At 43.3% G+C, this 21,279-nt stretch overlaps 1 protein-coding gene across 4 annotated transcripts in view; it reads right to left on the reverse strand.

Moving 5' to 3' along the window:
• Window positions 1-21,279, reverse strand: part of PECAM1 (platelet and endothelial cell adhesion molecule 1) — a 60,786-nt gene that overhangs the window by 22,033 nt on the left and 17,474 nt on the right. For 3 of the 4 annotated variants that reach the window (XM_066234909.1, XM_066234908.1, XM_066234907.1), the window contains exons 5-12: window positions 16,410-16,685; window positions 11,097-11,345; window positions 8,995-9,270; window positions 7,388-7,675; window positions 6,662-6,769; window positions 5,751-5,778; window positions 4,614-4,690; window positions 2,290-2,346 (exon numbers count right to left, since the gene is read on the reverse strand). In XM_066234909.1, the coding sequence (XP_066091006.1) occupies window positions 2,290-2,346; window positions 4,614-4,690; window positions 5,751-5,778; window positions 6,662-6,769; window positions 7,388-7,675; window positions 8,995-9,270; window positions 11,097-11,345; window positions 16,410-16,685 (1,359 nt within the window). The remainder of the gene's footprint in view (window positions 1-2,289; window positions 2,347-4,613; window positions 4,691-5,750; window positions 5,779-6,661; window positions 6,770-7,387; window positions 7,676-8,994; window positions 9,271-11,096; window positions 11,346-16,409; window positions 16,686-21,279) is intronic. The other variant, XM_066234910.1, reaches the window with a different exon arrangement.

Here is a 21,279-nt window from a genome sequence, read left to right on the forward strand (position 1 = left end):
GTGGCATGGTAAAATCCAGCAAACTAGTTTATCTTCAACTCAATATAACATTATTGTTTTGTTTTTGTTTGGTTGGTTTGGTTTTTCTTGTTTTTTCTTTTTTAATTTTTTCATTTGCTTTTATTGTTTTTCTTTTTATTTATATTTTAGAGGTAGACAGACAGGAGGGAGAAAGATGAGAAGCATCACCTTGTAGCTGTGTCACTTTAGTTGTTCATTGATGGTTTCTCATACATGCTTTGATGGGGGTGGGAGGTGGGGGGTGTCAAGCCAAGCCAGTGACTTCTTGCTTAAGCCAGTGACCATGGGATCACATTTATAATCCCATGCTCAAACCTGCACTCAAGCTGGCAAACCTGTGCTCAAGCCAGGTATGCCCGTGCTCAAGTCAGCAATCTTGGGGTTTTGAACCTGGGACCTCCGTGTCTCAGGTCAACCCTCTATCCACTGCACCACCACTGGTCAGACAACTGTTTTATTTTTGAAGCCCAAAGAATCAGGGTTTCTCATCAGCAACTAAAATTGATTCTGCAGTCAAGGTGTTTACAGAATCCATGTGGTTCTTTAAAGTTTTCATTCTAATGATAGCACCCCCAAGGGGAAAGGAATTTTGAAAAATTATTTAGTCCAATACTTCTGAGCTTTAGGCAGAAACAAGCTATCTATTGTTAACTGTCTTAAAAGATAAGCAGCAGTGCTATTTTACTTAGTTTTTTATAGTGTAGTTTTCATTTTTATTAACTGTTAAGTAGGTACACAATATTTGTAAGTTATGTATAAGACATAAACTATTACAATTCAATAGATATGCCATACCATCACTGTTTTTAAGAAAAAAAGAACATTGTCATTTTTTTGAAGCACCCTGTATGTTTCTAGCCCACTCCAACCCCTTAACATTTTTCTCCCAGCTTTACTGAGATATAATTGAAAAATAACGTATGTAAGTTTAAGGTGTCCAACCTGATGATTTGCAGTGATACTACTTTAAAAAAACCAAAAAACAAAAAAGTCCTCTTCCACTCTCCAAGAGAAAAGAGATTCTCCTACTTAATTTAGTAGTCCACTCCGATTTAGGAAGTTCCTCTGAGTCTAACTCAATTCTTTCCTACTGGAATTTAGGTAATTTTCCCATTAAGGACACTAGGCAGTGTCTTTGGAGAAAGCAACCGGCTGTCTCCATTTTACTTATCAGCCATTGACGAGGTCGTTAAGAGAGGTGGGGAAATATTCACAAGTGTTAACAGCTTAAATTCTTTTCCCAGAGAATTTTTATAACTTAAAGGTTTCTTTTTTTACTTTAGAAATTGTTTATTTATTTTTTAATTCAGTGAGAGGAAGGGAGGCAGAGAGACAGAGACTCCCGCATGTGTCCTGACCTGGATCGACCCTGCAAGTCCACTAGGGGCATGCTCTGCCCATCTGGGATGTTGCTCTGTTGCTCAGCAATGGAGTTCTTAGCACCTGAGGTAGAGGCCATGGAACCATCCTCAGAGCCTGGAGCCAACTCAGTTGAGCCATGGCTGCAGGAGGAGGGGAGAGAGAGAGAGAAGCAAGACTGGAAGGGTGAAGAAGCAGATGGGTGCTTCTCCTGTGTGTCCTGACCGGTAATCAAATCCTGGACATCTACAAACTGGGCCGACGCTCTACCACTGAGCCAATTGGCCAGGTCCCTTTTTTTTTTTTTGACAGAGACAGAGAGAGTCAGAGAGAGGGACAGATAGGGACAGACAGGAAGGGAGAGAGATGAGAAGCATTAATTCTTTGTTGCGAATCCTTAGTTGTTCATTGATTGCTTTCTTGTATGCACCTTGACAGGGGAGGAGGGGGGTGGCTACAGCAGAGTGAGTGACCCTTTCTTTGCTCAAGCAGGTGACCTTGGGCTTCAAGCCAGAGACTTTTGGTCTCAAGCCAGCAACCATGGGGTCATGTTTATGATCCCACACTCAACCCAGCAGCCCTGCCCTCAAGCTCGTGAGCCCACAGTCCTCCACATCCCAGTCCGACACTTTATCCACTGTGCCACCACTTTGTCAGGCTAAAAGTTTCTAATTAAAACACACACACACACACACCCTTACCCTAAGTCCAGCCCAGATAACAGATAGCCTGGTTGGTTAGAGTACCATCCCAATAAGCAAAGGCTGTGAGTTCAATCCCTGGTCAGGGCACATACAGGAACAGATTGATGTTTCTGTCTGTCTGTCTCTCTCCTCCTTCCTCTCTCTCTAAAATCAATAAATTAAAAATTGGGGGAAAATGTTTAAAAACCATAAATTATATAATTACCTTTATTTTCATTTATTGGTTTCATTGCATGGTTTCCGATATCTTCATTGTAACCTACTTAAAATAAATAACAATTAGGGTGGATGGCAATGGAAATTCTAGTTTTCCACGTATGACTTTTCCCTCCCTCCATCCTCCCACCCTGGCAGTGTATCTGGGTTCAGATTCCCTCCTGGTTGCCCTGTGGCCCCATCCAACCCACTGTGTGGTGTCTTTCTAACACCAGTGGGATGGCCACCATCCCATAGGAGGGACACTTCTACTTATGAATGGTTCAAGATTCCAAATTGTTCACTTTGAGCAAGTTCATTAGAAATTAATCTTAATTGTAGAAGGGACAGCCCTGTGGCCCCCATCAAGAAGGATTCTAGGAAACCACCCTTCTCTAGCTGGGGAACTGGGTCCATGAGCACATGGTTTAAAAGGCAGCGGGAGCCTGGCCTGTGGTGGTGCAGTGGGTAAAGCATCGACCTGGAACACTGAGGTCAACTGGTTTGAAACCCCGGGCTTGCCCGGTCAAGACACATATTAGCAGCAACTGTGAGTTGATACTTCCCGCTCCTCCTCCACACCTTCTCTCTGTCTCCTCTCTTTTAACTCAGTAAATAAAATCTTAAAAGAAAAGGCAGTGAGGACCTCCAGCTGCCGCCTCAGTGGGCAAACAAATTTTTAACCTTTGTAATCAAGCTGTTCTTTAGTAAAAAGAATTCTTCTGAGTGTTATAAATACTATTCCTGAAGAACACATGGCTTCCCATTATGTAGTTGAACTAATTGCTATAGTGATTATGAACATATATTTATAAACTGAAATAATCCATGGAAAGATAACATTTTGGAAATTTGGGAGGAAATCCTATTTTAATATGTCTATATCCACATTTAATTTAAAGCATCTCTGTGTTTCTGTATAAATAATACAAATAGCCAACAGAACCTACCTTATACCACAAAAAGGTATTTTTGCTATAGCACTGGATAACTTTTTGCTAAATATTCACAGAATTTTTCTGAATGTATTTTTTTAAATGATATATTTGCTCCTTTCTTTTTATTGGTGCATTACTTTTGTTACTACAAATGTTTTATTTCACGTTTAAAGGATTATAATTCATTACTATAAGAATTGCTGAATTCTTAAAATATATCTCTTAACTATGCACTGTAAAAGGCATATCCTGAGCTTATCTTATTTTGCAGAGTGGTGTTACTGAATTAGAAAAGAACATGGGTGTTCTATTCCCAAACCTTCTGAGAAAGAAAGAAAACTGCTTCAAACCTGACCTAGGACAAAACTTTCTGTGTGATTCAATAGAGTCTTCTCTTGAGCAATTTTCTTTTAGACTTAACGGGATTCAACACTCCTGGGACTGACTGGCTACCCACCCTGCTGAGCTGACTCAAACTTGCAGTGAGGCTCATAACCAGGTATTCTTATAGAGTTCTAATGTTTAAAATGCCTCTACTGCCCTGGCCGGATACCTCAGTTGGGTAAAGCATCATTCCAAAGTGCAGAGGTTGCTGGCTCAGTCCCCGGTCAGGGCACATACAGAAATAGATGTTCCTGTTTATTTCTCTCTCCCTACCTCTCTCTAAAATCAACATTAAAATAAACATTTAAAAAACTTAAAAAAAAATGCCTCTACTAATTGACCTCTGGTGGCACAGAGGATAAAGCATCAACCTGGAATGCTGAGGTTGCCCGTTAAAAATCCCAGGCTTGCCCAGCAAAGGCACATACGAGAATCATCTACCAGTTGATGCTTCCTGTTCCTCTGCACTGCACCTGCTCATCTCTCTCTCTCTCTCCTCTCTCTAAAAATCAATAAATAAAATCTTAACAATAAATAAAAATGCCTCTAGTAACAGAGAAATATTAGTATTGGTTTCCTGACATGTCAAGTTTGAAATGAGAAGTGTCTTGTGCTTGTAATAAACAATTCCATCTGAGAAGATGTTTTATCAATGCCTTAATTTGCTCTCCAGTCTCTTTCAAAGGGGGGATGATCACATTTGGGCAGTATTCAGTCTCTGAAGATGACCCAGGATGAGTATCCCCAGCGTTATAATTATTATACACCTTTCATTCCTTGGGAGGTTTAGAAGGCAGTGAGAATAGAGTAAGAACATTCTACCTTTCTCCTTATGTTTTTGTTTTGCTCATCAGCTCACCAGCCAATGGCTGATTAGATTACTTGCTCTGCTTGAGGGAGGGGCTTCCCTAGGCACTTGAACCCCATCACTTGCAGATTCTGCTTCTAAGAGGGCTGAGTGGATCACAAGTTGGGAAAACCTCTTAGCTACTGCAGGAAACTGTGACTGTACCGTAAGGCCTGTTGGCTTCGGTATTGGACTCTGACAACATCTTCTCATTGTTGGAGGTCAGAAGCGGTACTGCCGGCCTTAAAATGAAATTTGAAAAGGACAAAAATATATAACATTTTTGGGAGGCTCTAACATCCAACCAACAAAATAATCAGGGAAAGATCATGAGAAAACCAGGAAGAGATTTCAAAAGTGAGGAAAACTTGGTTCTTATTTGGGAAACTGACATTGTTTTTCACTTGTAAGATTATTCAACAAACACTTTTTGCTGTTAAAATAAGTATCAGGGCCAAAGGGCACACGAGTGCCGGAGCCTTCCTGAGGTGAATCCCACTCCCTGAATTCCTCATTCTGTGAGACAGAGCTATCATCATTCACATGTTTTTAGATTTAGGATTTCAAGAACAGTAAAAATAGTACAATCATTTTTTTAGGCTAACTATTTTGACAAGTGAATTATAAAAATTCTATCTAGCCTGACCAGGCAGTGGCGCAGTGGATAGAGTGTCGGACTGGGATGCCGAGGACCCAGGTTCGAGACCCTGAGGTCACCAGCTTGAGCTTGGGCTCATCTGGTTTGAGCAAAAAGCTCACCAGCTTGGACCCAAGGTCCCTGGCTCAGGCGAGAAGGTCCCTGGCTCAAGCGAGGAGTTACTCGGTCTGCTGAAGGCCCGCGGTCAAGGCACATATGAGAAAGCAATCAATGAACAACTAAGGTGTTGCAATGCACAAAGAAAAACTAATGATTGATGCTTCTCATCTCTCCATTCCTGTCTGTCTGTCCCTGTCTATCCCTCTCTCTGACTCTCTCTGTCTCTGTAAAAAAAAAAAAAAAAAAAAAAAAAAAAAAATTCTATCTACTACCATTATAATTTCATAAAGAAAAAGAGATTTCACAAGTAACAGCATAGGAAGGGCATTACTTCAGAATAAAACCATTTCTTCCCATGAAAGGACAGTTGCAATCTTCCACTGCAACACACACACACACACACACACACACACACCCTTACACTACTCACACCCTTATTATTCTGAGTTTCCCAAGAACCACTGAAAATTTCATCATGACCAGATAGATTTTCCCCGCACACGGTGCCCACAGAACAGCCCTCTCTCCCACAAACACTTACTAACCTGGACATCTCCACTGGCATCTGCTTAGCTTTAAAAGACAAAGAGAAAAACCAAAGTCAGTAAGAAGCGCCTGTATCCATAATAGATAAGAACACTCATTTCAATCTCACTTGACTTCCTTGAAGATGTGGCTACCCCTCACAAAAGAGAAAAGAAAGCTAAAGATATTTCTGCTCTAATAGAAAGAAAGAAAGAAAGAAAGAAAGAAAGAAAGAAAGAAAGAAAGAAAGAAAGAAAGAGAGAGAGAAAGAAAAAGTAGGTCTTCTCTTGGTCTGCTACCGAGAGATTTCACATCATTTCACCCAGACATAGGACATTCTGTTGTGTTCGCCGGGAGCTATTTTCTTCTGGGGAATGTGAGAGAGATGAAGATGATGAAACAGGAACCAGATTCGCCAGAGAAAAGGGCAACTGTCTCTCCGATTCAAGATAGCCATTTCCAAAGAGGAAAGGCTACCAGTCTATTGTCTATTTCCTTCGAATCCTCAAGCACATGTAGAAATAATGGAAAAACAGGCAGATTAACTGGAGGGGGGGAATTTGGTGTAGGTGGGAGTGTCTCTATAACACTCATGCCCCACTGTACCAACTGCAGGACTAAGTGTGGTCAAATCCACAGAAACGGCTGTTTCTGATCATACACAGATGGAACTTTCCCCTGAATTGATCTTTTCTGGGTTGCCCAATTAGGCAAACAATCATTTTCATTGTTGCCTAGCTAAATCCAGGGGCACTAAAAGCTTAACACCCACCAAAGCCAAGACCTTTGTTTATCAAGGTGACACCCCAAAGAGAAAAAATAACTACTGTCAGTTCCATCTCCTCAGTTGTCACTGGGGCAGAGCATAGCCCAGCCTGCCGTTTCCTGGCGATGGCAGTCTGTCAGAATGTAACAAAAGAACTGTGCTCACCCTTGGCTTTCTTCTGAAAATAGTATCTGGCCCCAAGTACCAAGATGACAATTATCACTCCGATGACAACCACTGCAATAAGTCCTTTCTTCCACGGGGCAAGAAAGACTGGAAATAAGAAAAATGAAGATAGTTTTCTCTCTCCACCAAAAGAAACAATAGCAGCCTTAAGCAAGCAATATAACTGATGTTTAGCTCTTGTACCGCATCTTATACTGATCATCTACCTCGGAGGGATTCTGTGTTCATGGCTAGTGCAGAAATGGTTCTTGTTCCTGCAGAGTCAGCTATGGTCTTAAAGGACTATTGGACTGAAGTAGACTCCTTCCTGGGTTTGTATGCTCCTCTTCTTTCTCTAGGAAACCATCCTCACTAGTCACAGAGGTGGGCTCCTCTAACTAGGTCTGTTCTGCCTGAACCAATCTGCTTCACCTGAGGTGGTTTATGGGTGGATGTTTGATCCAAGATGGGCCATTTCTTATCTCTCCACCAAGAATTTGGAATGAAAACTGTGTGAAATACTTCCAATTCCTTGTGATAATCAACTCCTCTTTATACTTAATTTGAGTGGGTTTCTATCACTTACAACCAACAGGTGTGGAGGACATTGGTCTCTTAACCCTCACTAATAAGCACTGAACTCACCCACTTCCTCTACCAGTGGTGAGCTCTCTGGCTCCACCCCTGGTGGCCATACTACATCTCACTGTTGAGACCACGACTCACCTCTCACTGCCAATACATTGCTTTGGGGGACATTTTTGGCAAAGTTGGCTCTGTTGGAGGCTGTGCAGTAATATTGTCCCTCCTGTTCCATGCTAGCTTGCGTCTTTAACCAAAAACCCTGGGTTTCATTCAAGACGACTTCATAGAAGGGCTTGACCTCCTTTTCTCTGTAAAACTTGTAGGTGATTGGAGTGGATGCTTTGTTCACAGAGCATCGAAGCACAAGTTCTTTGCCAGACTCCACGACCTCCTTACTCAAGACAGAGAGCTCGACCTTGTTTACTGGGACTGGAAAGAAAGAAAAGGATTAGCACTGAGAAAAGACGGGGGTTGGGGGGACATGACACAGCCCCTGCTCATGGCCAGCCTCCTCCTAGGCCATGACTCAGACTTGGACTTTGTCATTCCTCTTACCCCACATTCTTCAGTTCCTTCCCTAATAAGCCCAGCCAGAAAGCAACAGATGCCTCCTGTCCTCATGTGTTGATTAAATGCAAGATGCACAAGATGCTAGGGACACCCACTTTCATGCACTACCTCAAGTATTACTGACCACTCAGCGTGGCTATACCCACTAACTTGTGTGTTCTGTTGAGGTCTATTCTGTGTGAATCTGTGAGTGTGTGTGTGTGTGTGTGTGTGTGTGTGTGTGTGTGTTCTCTCCCTCTGCTTACAAAGGTGCATGGCATTTTCAGATCTTATGAACAAATAACTTGACTCACAACCTGTTTGTCTCCTTCTTCCTTTTTGAGTGGTCTAAACCTATGGCTTTCACATTCTCATTTCCTACCTTTCTTGTTACCCCTGACAACTGACTTCTATCCCTTTGTTTCTGAAACTGAACTCTATCTCTGGTTTTGAAGAAACTCCAAAGGTTATCCAATCCCCTGACTAGCTCATCCCTGAGTCTGTAGCATTAGGTGCTTACTATATATGGATGTTAATTTGAAAGGTATGGCTACTCTTAGGCTATATATTAATAGAAGCAGGAATCTCTATCCAACTCAAGCTATCTGCATGGAACATGTAGATAAAAGTTAGTAAACAAGAAGAAAGAGGAGGAAGAGAGGGGAGCTTGTAAGCTTTTTACGACAGGATGCAGATATCCCAGACACGCAGGCAGTGGTACTGCTAAGGCCTTCTGAGAGGCACAGATGGAGACTCACGGGACAATATCCGCCCCAGGACAATGGTATATTTCTCTTGAGTATGAGAGTCCCAAGGTGGATGTTAGCAAGTCCCGTGAGACTATCCAGACTGCAGCTCTAATTGCTGTGGTTTCTGCACGTTGTGCCCGTGACAGAGTTGGCCAGATAAGGGTCAACAGTAGAGAAGAGATCTGGTAAACAATTCTGAGATGGCTGGCAGTTCAACAAAAAAAGGAGCAAATGCAAAGAGATCCCAATAGCACAACTTTAGAACTTTCTGAAATTGGGATACTTCATTCTTATAGCTCAGCAGTTTAGTTAGAAGGTTCTGAAAAGAGAAGTCATAAGTACTACCCACTTTCTTTGTCCACACCATCCCTGGGCAACCCCAAACCTTTGAAAATGTGAAGTAAAACCCCAGTCCCACATGATTTTTTTTCACACAGCACAGCAACTTACCTATCACCTTGACTGGCAGGAGTTCACTGATCATTTCGGTGTGGGAATGGCAATTATCTGCCATGCACTGGTATTCAGCATTTTCTGTGGGGTTATCTCTGAATACTGCAGGCTCATTGGAGCTTACAGTGCGACTATCCAAAATGCTGCTTGTTTTTAAAAGGTAATAAGTAATAGGTGGGGTTCCATTTATGGATTGGCAATTGACTTCTATGGTCTGTCCTTTTATCACCTCCAACTTGGAGTCATAAGAAATCCTGGGCTTGGAGAGCATTTCTAGAATGACAGAGTGAGAAATAATCTGAAACAAAATATCAGGCCCAAAGGGTTCTTTCTCCAAACTCTGGGCTTTGCTTTCCCTGTCATTACTGTGATTTTAAGTGCCTGCCTGCCATATCTACCTTCACAGGACTCTGTTAAAATTGGCAAGGTGTGTGTGTGTGTGTGTGTTGAGGAAGGAGAGAGGGAAAGGGAATGTTATAAGAAAAGGATGACATAAATTCAAGAAAAACATGACACCCCTCTAAATATATGTTTATATCATATTTTCATATATCTTCCATGCGTGCACATACATATTCACATTCATATGGGTTTCTTTTTCTGTATTGAGAAAAGACTCAGGAAAAGCAGAGAACACAGAGTATATTTAAAAAAAATTCTCAGTGCCTCCGCTTCTCCTGGTTGGAGAGTGTATGCCTCTGAAACAAGAATTCTATTAGGTCATTATTTAGAAGTTAGTTTATTTATAAAGCTTTTATTATGAAATGACCTCCCAAGAACAACAAAAAGAATCATTTTAATTCTGTAAAATATGATCCACCTTTTTCTCTTGCATTATTTTCTGTTGAGTTAGAAGACTAGAAAGTTGACAATAGGCTACAATCCTGGTTCAGTTCAGGCTACGATCTTGCCTGGAGAAACCAAAGCTACAGGTTAAAATAAAGGACCATTACTGAATAATAACAATGGTAATGACAGCTGGACCAGAGTTTTTAGAGCCTTCCACTCCAAGTGGGGTCGAGGGCCCAGCAGAACCAGCATCCTCAAGGTGCTAGAGATGTGGAATCTGGCCCCACCCAATCTGCTTTCTAACCAGGTTTTGCATATTCATTCAAGTCTGAGAAGTACAGCTCTAGCCCTGGCCAACTAACTCAGTTGGTTACAACATCATCCTGGAATGCCAAGGTTATGAGTTCAATTCCTGGTCAGGGCTCAGATGGGAAGCAACCAATGAGTGCACAACTAAATGGAACAACAAATGAATGCTTCTCTTGCTCTCTCTCAAATCAATCAATTAAAAAAAAATAAGAGCAGCTCTAGGTGGTCCCCATACCTACATTCTGCCAACCAGAAGCTTAAGACCTTCTGGTCAACCGGGATATGGATTAAAAACTGGAGCTTTGATCATAAGGTTTAGAGTTGACTAAGCAATGTTCTCTCCCTGACCTTGTGGGTAGGGGCCGGCTCCATCAGCAGGAATCTCTTCAATTCATAGGCCACATCATCAGCATGCAACCACAATAAAACCGTGAACTTGATTTTTACTAACAATGTTTTTTTTTCTTCTTTTCCAAGTGAGAGGAGGGGACATAGAGAGACAGACTCCCCACATGTGCCCCAACCAGGATCCACCCGGCAACCCCTGTCTGGGGCTGATGCTCTGCCTATCTGGGGCCATACTGGCAACCAGCTATTTTATCCTCAGTGTTCGAGGCCAATACGCTTGAACCAATCAAGCCATGGCTGCAGGAGGGGAAGAGAGAGAAAAAGAGAGGGGGTGGGAGGGGTGGAGAAGCAGATGGTTGCTTTTCTGTATACCCTGACAGGGAATCAAACCCAGGACATCCACATGCCAGGTCAATCTACCACTGAGCCAACTGACCAGGGCCAATGTTTTCTTTGTAGCCTCTCTCCTGTAGTCCAAGCAGAAATACCACTTACTTCTGTTCAGTCTATTGATTTCACTCCTCTCTTTCCCTTGAGTTCTTACCCTGCCTCAGTCTGATCTGTCTTCAGACTGGAAAGGGTGATAGTAGGTGATAAATTCCCTTTCTCCCATTCAATCTCAAGACTCTCTGAGCCAGAGAGGAGGTACTTACCACACACAGTTATCTGTACCATGTTGCTTTTCTTGACCACCTTGCCAATGCCTGCAACACAGGTGTATGCCCCACTGTCCCACTGTGAGGCCTTTGTGGTGAAATTTTGAGCCAAGGACACAATCTTGTCTCCCTTCTGGATAGTGAAGTTGGCTGGAGGTGCTCCTGGGATGGAGCACCACAGGTCCAGGATATCGCCCTGGTCTAGACTTGTGGCAGAAGATTCCAGCTTCGGTTTGGAAAATAGCTCTGAAATACCAGTGAGTGGGAATAGGGTAAGATGTTTCTGGGAACCACTCCCAAAGTCCCTTTACAGAGTCCCTTGGGCCAGCTGCTTTCAGCCGAACCAAGACCCAACTTCTTGCAAAACATTTTCCTTTGCTTCTCAAATACCCAATAATCACACAGATAAAGAACTAGAGTTCATTCTTCGACTGGGATTCCAGTGTCAGGTTTGCTTCTCATGTTAATCCAATTTCACAGACATGGATTAGAAAAGTTTTGCAACTTGTAATGATTCATGCATTCGCTCATATATTCAGTCACTCACATGTTTTTATTCTACAAGTATTTATTTCAGGCTATTTCTATGCTGGCCACTCACTTGGCATTGGGGAGACAACAGTGAAAAAGAAATAGTCCCTGACTTCAAAGTGCTGATGTCTGGTGAGCGATTCAGACACAGTGTTTGCCGCAGAGCCCGTACAGAGGAGAATGAACGTAGGCTTGGGGAATCAGGAAAGGACTCTTGGAGAAAGTCGAGTCCAGGCAAAGAGGAAAAGGGTCATATAGGCCAAGGGAACAGCATATGGAAGAACTGGCAGGAGGTTCAAGCACCTGAAAGTTCAGTTGGCCTGGAACATAGAGGGAGTAGAAGAGGCTGTAGGAAGCCCTATGGATCTTGGGAATCGCCTAAAGAACTGTGGATTACATCCCCAAGGAGGTGGGAAGCATGGAGAGTCTGGGTCAAGGGAAGGGCAGAGATGTGTGTTGTGGGGAGATCTTTGGGTGGAAAGGAGATGGGTGGTACCTCCTGAGGTCAAGTTAAAAGTTCTATGCCACTTTAAAGAGTTATTAGTACCCTTAGTAAAGAGAGAACTTAACTTTTAAAAGGTTCATTACTGCTTTATTTAATATTTCAGTATTTCATAGTTATAGTATATGTTTTTATTATCAGCTACAGGGAAAGCACTAGGTTAAATACTTAACCAATGTGAAGACTTGGCTCCTTCACATAAACCAATGCACCCTGACTCCTTGGTGTGCCCTAGATACAAATGGAAGAGGAGCCAGTCATTCTTGAGACTATCTGCATACTGAAGAAGAGATTGAATCCCAAAAGTCCTATCCGGAAAGCTTCTTGGGCAAGAGGTTTAAGAGTGCGGCCAGGGCCTGACCAGGTGGTGGCGCAGTGGATAGAGCATCGGACTGGGATGTGGAGGACCCAGGTTTGAGACCCCGAGGTCGCCAGCTTGAGCTCAGGCTCATCTGGTTTGAGCAAAGCTCACCAGCTTGAGCCCAAGGTCACTGGCTCGAGTAAGGGGTCACTCGGTCTGCTGTAGTCCCCTGGTCAAGGCACATATGAGAAATCAATCAATGAACAACTAAGGAGCAGCAACAAAGAATTGATGTTTCTCATTTCTCTCCCTTCCTGTCTGTCTGTCCCTCTCTCTGATTCTCTCTGTCTCTGCCACAAAAAGAAAAGAAAAAAGAATGCAGCCAGGAATCAAGAAATGGAATTCTACCTTTGCTTCTAAACCTGCCTGCTGCATAGGTATAGGGTACAAATCAACACTGTCATTGTCATCACTGATGTGACATTGTTATGGAAGTCACTTCCATCTTAATCAGTTCATAGTGTCCCTCTAGTCTAGTTTCCTGTACTAGAAATAAAATAAAACTCCAATAATTAATCTATATTTCATTAAGGCACATGTCAGCCTTCCATCCTTCCATACAACAAGTACTGACTCATCTGTTTTCAGAGTACCATCAAAAGCTCTAGTTTAGGAGTGGGCAAAAGGGAATCAAAGAAACTGATATCCTAAAGTGCCTTACAACCTCACTGGGCAGGCACCAAAAAAACAAAACAAAACAAAAAAGTGAAAAAACGACTGAAGGAAAAAGAAATCCCCAAACAATGACTTTATATTTAACTATATGTAAACCAAAATGTTAAAAATAGAAACCATGTTGTTGAGGCAGGTACAAGACAGTTTACAATTAGGAAGGAAATGTTAGGGAACAGTCCACTTGTAAAGGAGATAATGTCAATGGACTGGCAGGACCACAACATGGATCAGTAAGGATCAGTCTTTTATTCACCCATGAACGAATATTGACTGAGCTCCTACAAACGTGCCAGGTTCTGTGCTGACTATTGAGGATTTAAGATGAATTGAGCCACAGGTCTGGTCCTTCATGAGCTCACACTGAGCGGTGGAGACAGACGTTGTCTTTGCAGTGGCTGTTGGCTGCATCAAGCTACAAGCAGAGCACAGTGGGACCTGAGGTGTGACCATGGGACTTTGCCTGGGAGAGCCTGGATTGAGATTTGGGGCTTAAGAACAACAGAAGTTTCTCAGTGGCCAAGAGGAAAGTGTGCTTAGGCCTAGAGAGGAGGGACATTTGGAAGAGGACAGAGTCAAGGTGAAGGATCTTGATCATGAAGGAAGATTTTAAGCCCACGAATAGTTATGTCGAACAGGGGCCATCTTTTTGAAGCCAGCTGAAGGGGGAAGTGGAACAGAGTGCTCAGGGAGATCCTTGTTATGATTCTGGCCTGAGGGCTGGTGTTGGGGTGTCATTGTAGAGCCCAGAAGACAGAACAGTGTTGGTAGACCTGGCAGCACTTGGTGACAGATGGGTCTGAAAAGGTAGACAGTGGAGGGAGGAAGAAACCCTTTTTGTACCCAAAGACAAATGACAAATTCAATGATTTTTATGTTTACAAAATTATAGTGAGCCTCTACTATGACTAAGTATAGCCATTTACAGTGAGGCTTGATAGTAGCAGGGGTGCGGAAAACCAGATGCATACGTGGACTTGGAGACATTTCCAAGGCTTGGTTGAATTTGAACCAGAGGGTATTTGCATGCAAACCCTGGTGTGGCTAGGTCAACTCTACATGAAAAGGACAGAGCTCAAGCTCACAGTGCAGAGGCTGGGGGCAGGCGAGAGCGGGCCGAGTGTAAGACTTTCTTGTGCGAAGGAGACTGATCTACTGAATGACTTGTACATTCTCATGACACAGACTTCTGGGCATGCGTGATCAGCTACAAAAATTGTATCTTACGGTCCAATGATACTTTATGTTTTCCTAAAGTAGCCTGGCCCGAGGGGTGGGGGTGGACTGTGATAACACAGTCCATATATTTTTTGTTTGCTTGTTTTAAAATTTTATTTAGAAAATTAAATTTAACAGGGTGACATGGATCAATAAGAGTACATAGGTTTCAGGTAAACATTTCCATAGCATTTGAACTGTTGATTTTCTGTCACTGTATAGTTGTTCCTCTTTACTCCCTTTTCCCTCCCCCCTCCCCCACACCCTCTTCCCCCCCTAACCACTGCACTTTTTTTTTTTTTTTATTTACTCATTTTTTAGAGAGGAGAGGGAGAGACAGAGAGAGAGAGAGAGAGGAGAGACAGAGAGAGAGAGAAGAGGGGAGGAGCTGGAAGCATCAACTCCCATATGTGCCTTGACCAGGCAAGCCCAGAGTTTTGAACCGGCGACCTCAGCATTTCCAGGTCGACGCTTTATCCACTGCGCCACCACAGGTCAGGCTATCTCTATCCATGAGTCTCAGTTTTATATCCCACCTATGTGTGAAATCATATTATGACACAGTTCATACATTCACCACTTGGTCGCTGTTGCTCTCATAGCAGTACACCCATCCTTTTATTTATTTCTTCTTTGTACTGCATTCTAACAGTCTATTTATGTCTGTGAATTCTTCAAGGGCAAAGTCTGACCTTAGGCAGCTCTCTATCGCTAACAGTTTACCCAGAAAAACAGAAGGTGCTCAATATATGTTGAATTGAATACTTTTCTCTAATGAGATAAGACATGTCTCATCAGTGAAAAATATCACGTGCCCTGAAAATGCTTGTCATTATTAATAATAAAGTAAATTGTTAGCCACATGATAGACCTGCAGGATCTAGCACATATGCCAATCAACCATTTGGGGGTTGGCAGCCTACCTACGATACGGAAGGTGTGGCTGCGACTGTACACTCAATGCTTAACACATAGGACACTTTCAGTGAATGAGAGAACAAATGAAGGAATGAATGAACACCACTTGGGAACCGAAAAGTGATGACTCTCTCTGCTCTCTGAAACAGTCATCCTATGTTCATTTGCTCACACAACAAATAAGTATTGAACTCCTACTATGTGCAAGAGCAATGTATAAAATGAGGCATGGGCCTGCCCTAAATGGTTTACATTCTAGCGCCTGAATACGGACAATACACAGGAAGAAGTAGAGTACATTTTTTTGGTGGTAAGAGCTAAAAAGGAAGGTGAAGCAAAGCAAGCGGAGAAGGAGTCCAAGGGAACTTCCAAGTGCATGTGTTTAGAAGTCAAACAGGCCCAGGGGTGACTCTTATTCTTCCACTTGGTAATCCTGTAATCCTTGGGTGAGCTGCCCAACCTCTCAGCCTAACTTTCCACACCCAGAAAACTGGAATCATGATACTTATCTCATAGCACCATTATGAGCATGAAATGAAAAAGTATGCAAACCAGTCATCCAGTGTTCAACAAAAGGGGAATTGTCACTATTATTTTTGCATTTGCTAATGCTTTCTCACTCCTGACCCTGTTGTGGGGCCTGTCTGTTGGTTTAGCACAGTGCTTGGCACAGAGAAAGGATATATGTGCCGTAATAATAGAGACGCTAGCAAACATTCACTGAGCGCTTACTCTGCATGAGCCTTTTTATGTCACTTAATCACTGTAACAGTGCTAGCAGTGAGTTCTGTCATTACCCCCATCTCATGGAGTTGTGGCAAAGAGAAACTCAGTAAGTCACCTGAGGTCACAGAAGTAGTGAGTGGTGAGGTTGGGACCTGAGGCCAGAACCTGCAGCCTCAGCTACCATAGCTAACTGCTTCCAGGCTGGGCATTGACGAGCATCACACACACACACACACACACACACACACACACACACACCCGCCCCGAGTGCATCCATTCAGACAAACAGGAGCAGAGCATCCATCTCATTGGCCATCCCGAATGCCAGCACAGTCGTTTCTTGAGCCCGCCCTGGGCACACACCCTCCAGCAGCTGCCCTACCTGTTATGTTGACCACGATGCTGCTGACCTTGGATATCCGGCTGGTTTCCACTTTACAGGTATAGTTGCCGTTGTGTTCCACCATGGCCATCACTGAGTAGGTGGCCTCGTTGGCCTGCTTTCTGTGCGCCACAATTGCCTTGCCCTTCTGGATTATGATTTCTGGGGACGCTGGCGCCATGTGCGTCACTTGGATGGTGCACTGGATGTTTAGCTGATCTCCTTCTATGATCACTCCTTCAGGCTGGATGTTGAATTTGGGATTAGAGAAGGATTCTGCAAGAAGCAGACGCAGGTTCAAACCTGGGTGAGGGAAAAAGGCACTTCCCTCTTTTTTCTGCTCTTTTTTTGTTGCCAACCATTGTTTTTTCAATTAAAAAATATTCCACCTGTATTCTCAAAAAACTGTTCTGATGCTCTTTACCTTAGTGCTCATTCTTACATCTTCAACCTTCTCCTTAACTGCAATTCTCTAATCTTCTTGAGCTTCCCAAAGGCTAACCCAATCTTACCTGCAGAACCTTCTTCCAATACCTCAGAAACAAGCACAGTAGTTAGAAGCAGACTCTTCCTTCTGCCCACCAAGGCTTTTCCAAGTCTCTCTCACACTGTTGCATGGAACTCTGGCATTTCACCATAAATAGTCCATAGCTTCCAGAAAGGACAATGGTGTAAACTGTGATGTTTCATGGAAATAACTATTTAGGCCCTGGCCGGTTGGCTCAGTGGTAGAGCGTCGGCCTGGCGTGCAGGAGTCCCGGGTTCGATTCCTGGCCAGGGCACACAGGAGAAGCGCCCATCTGCTTCTCCACCCCTCTCCCTCTCCTTCCTCTCTGTCTCTCTCTTCCCCTCCCGCAGCGAGGCTCCATTGGAGCAAAGATGGCCCGGGCGCTGGGGATGGCTCCTTGGCCTCTGCCCCAGGCACTAGAGTGGCTCTGGTCGCGACAGAACGACACCCCGTAGGGGCAGAGCATCACCCCCTGGTGGGCAAAGCATTGCCCCTGATGGGCGTGCTGGGTGGATCCCGGTCGGGCGCATGCGGGAGTCTGTCTGACTGTCTCTCCCCGTTTCCAGCTTCGGAAAAATACAAAAAAAAAGAAATAACTATTTAAATAAACAGATGCAGAAAAGGGGGGGAGGGGTCCTGGCCAGTTGGCTCAGTGGTAGAGTATTGGCCTGGCATGTGGAAGTCCTGGGTTTAATTCCTAGTCAGGGCACACAGGAGAAGTGCCCATTGGCTTTCCACCCCTCCCCTTTCTCTTTCTCTCTCTCTCTTCCTCTCCCACAGCCATGGCTCATTCAAACAAGCTGGCCCCAGGTGCTGAGGACGGCACCATGGCCTCACCACAGTCGCTAAAATAGCTTGGTTGATGAGCAACGAAGCAATAGCCCCAGGTGGGCAAAGCATCACCCCCTAGAGGGCTTGCTGGGTGGATCCCGGTTGGGGCGCTTACAGGAGTCTGTCTTTGCCTCCCCTACTCTCACTTAATAAAAAAGAAAAGGAAAAGAAAAAAGAAAAAAGAGTGGCAAGGTCTAGTCTATTCAATTTCTTTCTTACAAAGTTTGCCATGACTAACAAAATTGCTTTCATGGTTCACAGTTTGAAAACACTGTTTTAACAAAATGTGAGTCAGCTATCGGGGTGTGGAATCTTTGGGAGATGGTGAGGGAAGCCAGGCTTGGCTTTCACTCCCGCTAAAAAAACAGCTTAGCATAGAGAGTATACACTGGTAGGGACATTAAAAATGCCAAAAGTGAACTTAGAGTAATATACTATTTTCATTTTCATTAGTTTTTTTTTAACTATAAAGTCATTTAAATTCACAAGAAGCTGTCATTTAAAATAATAGTCTGTTTTTCTGAATAAAATTCAGAAAAGAGAGCATCTTTTAAGATCCTCAGCAAGTGCCCTCTTGGGTAGCTTAATAATAATTGAAGATTTTTTTCTTATACCAGATTAACTCTAGATGCACCAGAGACTTAAATGTCAGGGAGAAAAAACATTTAAATCACAGAGACAGTATGAGAAAATATAGGTGCACTTTTTCTTTAATAATCTTGGAGTGTGGAGGAGCTTTAGGTATGAATCACGAAACTGCGATACCATAATAAAGAGGGACAAACTTGATCAACTAAACATTAAAGCCTTCAGCATTGAAAAAAATCATAAAATAAAAACAATGACATTTGGCACACTGAAAAAATATATTTTTTGCAGATCTGACAAAAAAAAGTATAATTTTGATTCATTCTCACTGGATAGCTATTGTGTTGGTTGTTGTCATTTTTTTATTTGACGATCTAAGGGAAAAGAGGTCAGTGCCTCTGACTAAATAGTCTGGTAGTGCATGTTATTAAAATTCTTGCAGCACACCAGTTGAAATCACTGCTCTACGGAATAAATTCCATATCATATTCTGAGAACATAGTCCTCAATCTCTCAAGAAGCCCACAGGGGACTTTCTTTGTCACTTGAGCTTTAAGGATCTAGCATCTTCCTTTGCTGGCTTCTCACCAGGACACATTTTCCATCCTCAAATCCAGACTGAGGTCCTCTCTGGAGAAACTTGCATCATTTAGTTTCTGAGCTTCAATTTCAAGACAATTTCATATTATAACAGAAGCCCTTCCAGGATATGGTGCTAGAAAGTGGGTAGGCAACTTACATCTCTGTGTCCCGTGATGCCAACCAGGACATAAAAATAGCTTCAGAGGCCAACAACTCTAGTGGACCACTAGGGTCCTCTGATATCTCCCCAAATCGACTATCAGATAAAACACTAACACCTAACAAATGGCTTCATGACTCACAAAAAAGTGTTTGGGTAAACACAGCTCAACGAGATTTAAAGGCAAGTTTGATCCCGGGTCAGGGCACACAGAAGAAACAACTATCTTCTCTCTCTTTCTCTCTCCCTTTCTCTCTCTCTTCTCCCTTCCCACAGTCATGACTCGAATGGTTTGAGCAATTTGGCCCCAGGCACTGAGGATGGCTCTATGGCCTTGCCTCAAGCACTAAAATAGCTTGGTTGTTAAGCAACTGAGCAGTAGCCCCAGATAGGCATAGCATCGCCCTGTAGGGGGCTTGCTTGGTGGATCCTGGTCAGGGCGCATGTGGGAGTCTGTCTCTTTGCCTCCCTCACTTAATAAAAAAGACAGAGAGAGAGAGAGAGAGAGAGATTTAAAGGTGAGTTCTCCAAAAGATAGGGTGACAGATTATGAAGAAATATGGAGAATATGTAAATTTCGAATTCTTTTAGTCATGTAACATGCACATATATAAGGATCTCGTCTCTGGTCAGAGCCAGGCAAGAAGCTGGGGTTAGTGTGACCTGAACCCTCTTCCCCCCAAAAAGACAAAGTGGGGAAAATAATGGCACAGTATCTGACAAAGAGCAAATTCCTTTAATTTATAAAGGGCTCAAACAAATCAAAATGGGAGAAGTGTATACGAACAGGCGGTTTATGGGGTCAAATGTAAGAGACCAATAGACATAAGGAACACATGCTACCTCACTAGAGACCAAAGAAACACAGACCACAGCAGCAATGCTACATCATCGTGCCTCAGCTGGATGCGCTAAAATAACACAATATTGAAACAGTCTGCGTTAGTAAGGTCGGTAAATGTCTCTTCTGATGGAACTTCTCAGCCATTTTGAGGGAGCACCTTGGCAATATCTATTAATAATAAAATATTTGCAGAAGCACACAAGTTTTAAGTATAGGCGTGTCTGTTGCAAGATTGTTTTAATAGCAAAAACTGAGAAAAGACCTAAATCTCCATCAATAGAAAAAGGTAAGTACATCATGGCACGCTCCTACACCAGGATTCCGAGCTGGCACTAAAATGGCGTAGATCTTTATTTCCTGATATGGACAAAAGTCTATAACATATTAAGTTAAGGGAAAGTTATAAAAATAGTATGTTTTGTTTTTTTTGTTTTTTGTGGTTTTTTTTTTATATTTCTCTGAAGCTGGAAACGGGGAGAGACAGACAGACTCCCGCATGCGCCCGACCGGGATCCACCCGCATGCCCACCAGGGGGCGACGCTCTGCCCACCAGGGGGCGATGCTCTGCCCCTCCGGGGCATCGCTCTGTCGCGACCAGAGCCACTCTAGCACCTGGGCAGAAGCCAAGGAGCCATCCCCAGCGCCCGGGCCATCTTTGCTCCAATGGAGCCTCGGCTGCGGGAGGGGAAGAGAGAGACAGAGCAGAAGAAGAGGGGGAGGGGTAGAGAAGCTGATGGGCGCTTCTCCTGTGTGCCCTGGCCGGGAATCGAACCCGGGACTTCTGCACGCCAGGCCGACGCTCTACCACTGAGCCAACCGGCCATGGCAAAAATAGTATGTTTTGATAAATCCTATTTTTCTGTTAAAAAAACAAAAACAAAAACAAAGAACAATGCCACCCCAAACTGTGTTTGTGCCGAATATATAAGTGGAGTAAGTCTAGAGTAAAACACAGTGGTTTTCTTGGAGTAGTGGTAATATGAATGATTGTCGCTTTTTACTTTATATCATACCATAGTTTCTGAAAATTTAACCCTCACCATGTAGCCTAATCAGAAAGATATTATATGTACATGACATTATACATGTATAGAAGTATACATATACATTCTGTATACATCTATGTAGTCATACATACCTGCACCATGGGAAGGGGTGAAGTCAGCTGTCCGAAGTGGAAGGTCACCTATAAACTTTAGGGCCCCTACTTTGAGAATATTTGAGGCTATCTGCATGAGGATGTCCCCTCCACCGATTCCTCCCCATGGTCCCTGGCTACCTGTCCTGGGCACTCACACCCAGGCTTTCCTCTGCCTTTGCTGTTTCCTTCCAAAAGGTCACCTCATCTGTTTCCTA

The sequence above is a fragment of the Saccopteryx bilineata genome, chromosome 6 (genome assembly GCF_036850765.1).
Source record: "Saccopteryx bilineata isolate mSacBil1 chromosome 6, mSacBil1_pri_phased_curated, whole genome shotgun sequence".
NCBI classification, from domain to species: Eukaryota; Metazoa; Chordata; class Mammalia; order Chiroptera; family Emballonuridae; genus Saccopteryx; species Saccopteryx bilineata.